The sequence below is a fragment of the Zalophus californianus genome, chromosome 1 (assembly GCF_009762305.2).
Source record: "Zalophus californianus isolate mZalCal1 chromosome 1, mZalCal1.pri.v2, whole genome shotgun sequence".
Classification (NCBI taxonomy): domain Eukaryota; kingdom Metazoa; phylum Chordata; class Mammalia; order Carnivora; family Otariidae; genus Zalophus; species Zalophus californianus.
In genome coordinates this window covers 189,771,842-189,778,386 of record NC_045595.1, presented here as the reverse complement: position 1 = coordinate 189,778,386, position 6,545 = coordinate 189,771,842, and the positions used below count along the sequence as shown (strand labels likewise).

The window sequence follows — 6,545 nt, the reverse complement described above, 5'->3', positions numbered from 1 at the left end:
GGCAGGATCTTGAATGAAAATTTATTATGGTGCACAACTCATGTACTTCTAGACTGAAATGGGTCTGATAAAGGATTAAGGCCAAATAGTCACATGCTTCTTAAGTGGTGAGCTGAAGGAGAACAATAGCAACCCAAAACAATATTTCAAGGATGCAGTGTTCAGTAACATAATCAAATAACATAACAGCTGTAACTGTGGCTTGCTGGGAAACAAGCAGCAGATAGGCTAGTTTGTACACAGTATCCAAAAATGAGTAGATATTTCTGAGCAAAATTTTGAACCGTCCATAGAACCCACAAGGAGAGACCAAAACACAACATGTGATACAAAAAGCAGGTGTGGTGGACTATCACAGAATCATTCTTCTATGAGTACTAAATATGGAGTGACTCTTTGTTATGCCTCTTTTCTCCGTGGCCCCACTGGCCCCTCCATAGTAATCAGGAACAGTGGCATTTGCCCTGAGGAAGAAGGATCACAATTTAGAGAGACTGTCTTTAACATGTTGCCAGGAGCACACATTCCTCATAACAATAAAGCATTAGAAAATATAATGTAAGATGAGTATAACCTTAATTAAAATATTTCCTGTTGTTAATTCTATAGTCAAAATGCAAAACTAATAGCATTATTTTCCCTGTCACTTTTAATGATCTTTGGAATCTTTCCAAACTTTTTTTTTTTTTTTGGTACTCACTGATGATGATGAATCAGATGAGACTTGCTAAAGTAGAAATGTTTACATTTCCTAAGAAGCTGTATGTTTCCCTCAATATTGGATGTGACATACTTGCCCTGTATATATTCAGGTGGAATTGTGTGTGTTTACTTTTATATTCATCACACAAGCTTTAAAGAAGTTTGGCATCCGTAAGAGTGCATTTTCATCTCACTAGATGGAGAAAAAGTATTTCTAAAAAATGTTACCTCCTCTGCTTGATTTGAAATCACACCTTTCAGAAGTTCAGTTTAAGTTCATATTATCAGTGGATCTTTTTAAAAAATCGCCAGTTGAATTTGCTAAGAATTAAGTCTTTTTAATTTACTTGCTGATTACTATTTTTACATGAACCTAAGTGTTTAATTTTTAAGTGTTTATAGAAAGTGGAGATTTTTTTAATGGTACAAAGATTATTTAGATAAAAGTAGAGACATTTAAAGTTGTAATATACTCAAGCATATCATTTGTATCACACTTATTCATGTTTAAAATGCTCTGACATCTTGCTGATTTTTCTAACAAAGTTAAACTGAATAATATTTATATCCATACATTCAAGTTTAGACAAGAAATAGTGGGAGGTCTGCTTTCTTTCTTTTTTTTGTTCTTGTAAAACTTTCAGTTTAAACAAACAAAAAAAAAAGCAAATGTTATTTATGTCACCAAGGGATAGGTGGTGGGAGTACCATCGTCCTTCAGAGCTGCTAGCTGGCGGACTCCAGGTGAGAGATGTAATCCAGGTAAAAGACCCTTACTATTCCAGAGTATATTTACCTCCCGAAGAGATGATGAAAATTAGTCAAAAAGTTTAGAAAAATTTTAAATGGAGTCATATCAGAAAAGCCGAGAAAGTGAAGCCTAATGCTTTGAGAAATTCTGCTTCCACTTAATATTCAGAAGAATTAAACCTTAAAGGTCAGGAACAGGTGGTTTATACCATACGTATTAGAAACAATGATAGGTACTTTCGTCAGTTTCATATGATTAGGATTCAAGACATTATTTAAAATCTAGATGTAAGCCCAAACAGTTAATCATTGCCAAAAAATGGAAAATTTTGTTTAGAAGAAACAATGTTTAGAGGAAACAGAAATATATGACTAGTTGGATCTTATAAGTCCAATTTTAATGTCTACCAAAAAGAAAGGACATGGTAACACTGTTACACCTAAAGATTCCAAACAGATTGTCCCCAGTAACAACAGCAACCAAGAAATCTAATTGTCTACAGTTTTTATTTCTGATCAAGTATTAGTTTCAGTTCTTTTTTTTGAGCCTGCCTTCTGTTAATAATGTACAGCTCGTCAGATAACTATATCACTGATTTCTCAGCTCTCCTCCCACTGCATTTTCTTTCCTTTTTAAACTAAGATGTACCTAGAAATAGCAAGACAACTCAGCATAGCTGTAGTGGCCTTCAATAATTTTGCTTTACTAATTAGTTGATCTTATTCCAGTGAAGGCTAATATCAAATTTATCCAATAGTCTTTGATTTTACAATTACTTATAATAGAATACTGCATCATATACAGAACTCTTGATCAATAATCTACTTACATCTCATAACCAGTTATCTTTCTAAACAATTTACAAATGTAAAATATGCAATGTTCTTTAAAATAAATATACAATATATAGTTTCTACATTCTCAGACAAGCTTAAAAACGAGGTAATAAAAACTTAAATGATTAAACATTTACCATTCTGGAAATGGCTTAGGGAAATGATGGCAAACTTGTTTTGTTTTGTTTTTCTTTAGGTCTTTTCATCTTTGAGTGCTTCTGAGTACCTCCTTTTCTATGCTGAAAAATTATGTAAAAAATCCTTAAGCTTTGTTGGATAGTCTGTCATCACCCCAGTTGCTCCCAAATCAAAAGCTCCTTTGTATTCTTGTTCTTCATTCAGTACCCAAATATAGACCTGAATGCCTCTGGCAGTGAGGTGGTCAAACAAGGCTTTTCTCATTAGTAAGATATCAGAAAGCCAGATGAGAAACTTTTGACTTCTGGACATAGTATGTGGTTCTTTTAGCTTCAGTATGATAGAAGGCATTGGGATTTCAAAAAACTGTTCTCGAATGGGCACAAAGGGCAAGAGGCCAGTGAAGAAAAGGCCAAGAATGAGCAGAACACGTTGTAGACTGAAGAGTATAGGAATATCTGAATTCTCTCTGTAGCACTTTTCTACAATTTCATAACTGGCATTACCCCACACCATTATGTGTTCTCGTCTGTACTGCTTTACCAGCTCTGAAACATTCTTTATCAGCACATTGTTGTTGACCTTGATATCGATGTTAATGGGAGTGTTAGGAAAAGCCTCAAAAACTTCCTTTAGTAATGGAATTCGGTTATCTTTTCCTTCACATTGGCATGCTCTTTGAAACGTGACATCCAGTTTGCCAAGGTAAGGTGGGAGTTCACAGTACTTGAGATCAGAGATGTTTACATTGACCCCAGTTGATCTCTTTAAATTCTCATCATGGGACACTACAACTTGCTCATCTTTGGTGATATGGCAGTCCAATTCCAGCATATCAGTTCCAATTGTAACTGCATGCTGAAAGGCTGCCATTGTATTCTCCAAATTTTTTCCAGCACCTCTATGGTGGGAGGTGTGTTTGCTGAGGAATCGCTGCTTCTTTCTCGGGTGCAGCAAGGTCGGGTATTTGAGCAACAAGAATGAGGTCACCAAGTACCCTCCCAGGGTGGAGAGAAGGTAAAAAGCCGCGGTGGACGACATCTCAGCCACCGTATGGGAAATCTCCCACTTCCGGGCCCTGTGAACTCCACTGCTGCGGTTGCCAACGGCTGTGGTGGCTGCGGCAGCTGCTCGAGGTCTGCTCGCCCGCTCCTGCTTTCTTTTTGTCTGAAAACTTCTGTGCTTATTTTTAAATATGTTAATACAAAATGTACTTTACTATGGATGAAGCAATTTTGTAATAGTTTTTTGTAAAATGATTCCAGTTGTTCTGTTTCGGAGTACACAGCATCAGTTCTCTCTGTTCTTTCAAGATCAGTTTTGAGCACTCTTTTAGTTATATATTGCTATGCTATAAACCACCCTAAAACTTAGTGGCTTACAACAACAAACATTTTATTATTTATGATTCTGTGGGTCAGAAATTCAGGCAGAGCCCAATGGGGATGGTTTGTTTCTATTTCACCTGGTGTTGGCTGGGGTGGTTTAGCTTGGGCTAAAGAATCCAAGATGGCCTCACACGTGTATCTGGGACCTTGGTTCTGAATGTTGGCAGGGCATCTCTATTCTCTTTTTGTGTGGTCTCTCATCTTTAGTTGTTTCGTCTGAATTTCTTTACATGAAAGGTGAATTCTGAAGGAACAAAAGCAAGAGTTGCAAGATCTTTTAAGACTTAAGCTCCTAATTGCACAGGGTCACTTGCACCATAATAGACTGGTCAAACAAATCATGAAGATATCCTAAATTCAAGGGAAGTAGAAATAGACTCCTCTCTTTGATGGGAGGAGTGGCACGGCCACCTTACAAAGGGCCACATAGGAAAGGAGCAGTTGTAGCCATTTGGGGAAACAATATACCACAAACACAAATGAATGAGTTACATTTTAAGGTTACTACTGTATACTCCTTTGCCCAAATTATAACCTGGTAGTTCACTGTATGAAAGTATGTATCTTTGTATTTCTGTTTGGGACCTATTGAATGTCTCATGTCTCAGTAAATTGAAGTGAACACTTCATCCTCTCTTTCAAATCTTTGGCAGTTTGATGTGATTTGGAGTATGCTTTATAAAATGGATGAATGCAGGGACATGTTTAGCAGTATCAGAGACATTCATTCACCAGGTATATCTTGAGTACTCATTGTGGGTTAAGTACAATTCCAGACACTGTATGTATAAGTAAAGGTGAGTAAGAGATGGTTTTTATTCCATGGTATTTGACTTATTAGTCACAACTTTTCACTCCCTTGAATTGATTGTGTGCATTCAAAGCCTTGTCTAGAGGTGATAGGGGTGGAATATATTTCCCTGACTCTGAATTTGAGTCTGTCCGTGGCTTGCTTTTGGTGAAAGGAAGAAAGTAGTAGCACAAAATGTGCTTGTCTAGGGCTTGACTTAACTTATTTCTCTTCCATCATTATGAGTAGAAACTGGGCCTCAGAAGTAAATACATAGAGACCTAAGCAATCCACGGCTTGAAGCAGAACTGGCCAGTAGAGCAAGTCTCCATCAGCCAACTACCAGCTGACCACAGATCTGTGAGAAATATGGTTATTGTCGTATGCCTTTGAGATTTTGTGGTTTTTCTATATACAAAAGCTGCTTGAAACAAATAATAGGCTATCTTGTAGGGAAGAAAGACATGTAAACCGAGAATTGTACTACAATGCAGTACCTGCACAATAGAGATCTCTATAGAAGAGCTCCGCCTCCATTTTCTCTGGGAATGTGTGTGTGTGTGTGTGTGTGTGTGTTAGTGGGGCATGAGGATGATGTCCTAGAAGGAAGTGATACAAAGCTGAGTCTTAAAGAATAAAAGAAGGGAAATGTAAGAGTTCACCAAGGAGGAGAAAATATTGCAGGCTGAAATTCAGTGTGAGCAGAGGGATAGGGGTGAGCTCCAACATGGTGAGAAGAAAACTATAAAAACAGGCATTGTAACTATAAGTTTATTTACAACCCTACTTACCAAGAGACTCAAACCCTTAAATTGGCTTTGCAATGGATTCTAATTCTAAGAGATTTATAAACTGCTAATAACTAGGATTGACATGAACTTTGTTATTCTGGCTAAACATTTTAGAGTACAAGCTCTACTAAAATTAATATGAATACAGTTTCATTGTTTCTGCCTTTACAAATGACGAAATTACATTTCAGTCAAGTATTTCAAATGCACAGTCAAAAGAGGCACAGATGGTAATGGTAGACATGACATAAAAGAGGAAAATGGTCAATTGCATATTAACAAGAAGTAACATTACCACTGGTATTTTACATAAAAATTATAGAACTTTCAAATGGTAGCTTTAAAAATGTTTATAAATAATTATATTGCATATCATTATAAGTTATACCAACAGGGAACAATTTTTAGACCTATAGGTAATGTGTTTGTTTCATAGGTAAAATTTTCATATGCTTTTTTTAAGCCAGTCTTTATGCAGAGCTATAATTTGGCAAATGATTTAATTTTAGAACTGAAGGGGCCTTTGAACATCTTCTATTGCTAATTTAGACCCTAATTTCCTGGCACTGCTGTTTACTAGCTATGAGAACTTGGGCAAATTTCTAACCCTCTCTGTACTTGAGTGTCCTCATCAGTAAAATGGGGAAACAGTTCTTACCAGATGTAGAGCCTTTGCGGTAACTAAATGAGATCTTACAGCATGCTCTGTGACCTATGAGAGGCACCCAATAAATGTTAGCTACTGTTATTTTCATAATCACAGTAATAACATAATTAATAATTACTGTTGTTAGTTAATCTTATGGCTGAAGAAACAAGAGGCCTGGAGAGCTTACAGGACTTGCACAAAGATGTATGCTTAGCAGCTTCAGAACCTGAAAGAGATTTTTTTGGTCACCGACTTCCATGTAGTGCTTTTCCCTGAAGGAGGCTGCCCCTCACACCAAGTATTCAAGAAGTTCGTAGTGAAGGTGAGGAGTGATTCGGAAAACCACCACCCTGGTGAAACTGCCCCTAAACTGAAAAGACATGAATGACTAAATGTAGATATCCAAAGGATTGGTAATTTTCTCCAAATGTATATATGTGATCAAACACAAACACACTAATTCAAGTAATTGCATTATAATTAAACTTTTCTTTCTGGGA

At 36.6% G+C, this 6,545-nt stretch overlaps 1 protein-coding gene across 1 annotated transcript; it reads right to left on the bottom strand.

Moving 5' to 3' along the window:
- Positions 1-2,494: 2,494 nt before the first annotated feature.
- On the bottom strand, positions 2,495-3,483 carry LOC113917958 (lysophospholipase D GDPD1-like). Its single transcript, XM_035722528.1, has one exon. The coding sequence runs from the start codon at positions 3,466-3,468 to the stop codon at positions 2,524-2,526; it is 945 nt and encodes a 314-aa protein (XP_035578421.1). The 5' UTR covers positions 3,469-3,483; the 3' UTR covers positions 2,495-2,523.
- Between the last annotated feature and the right edge of the window lie 3,062 nt (positions 3,484-6,545).

Bases quoted from the DNA above. Each gene is read 5' to 3' on its own strand.
- LOC113917958 (XM_035722528.1), bottom strand. From the start codon at position 3,468: ATGTCGTCCACCGCGGCTTTTTACCTTCTCTCCACCCTGGGAGGGTAC.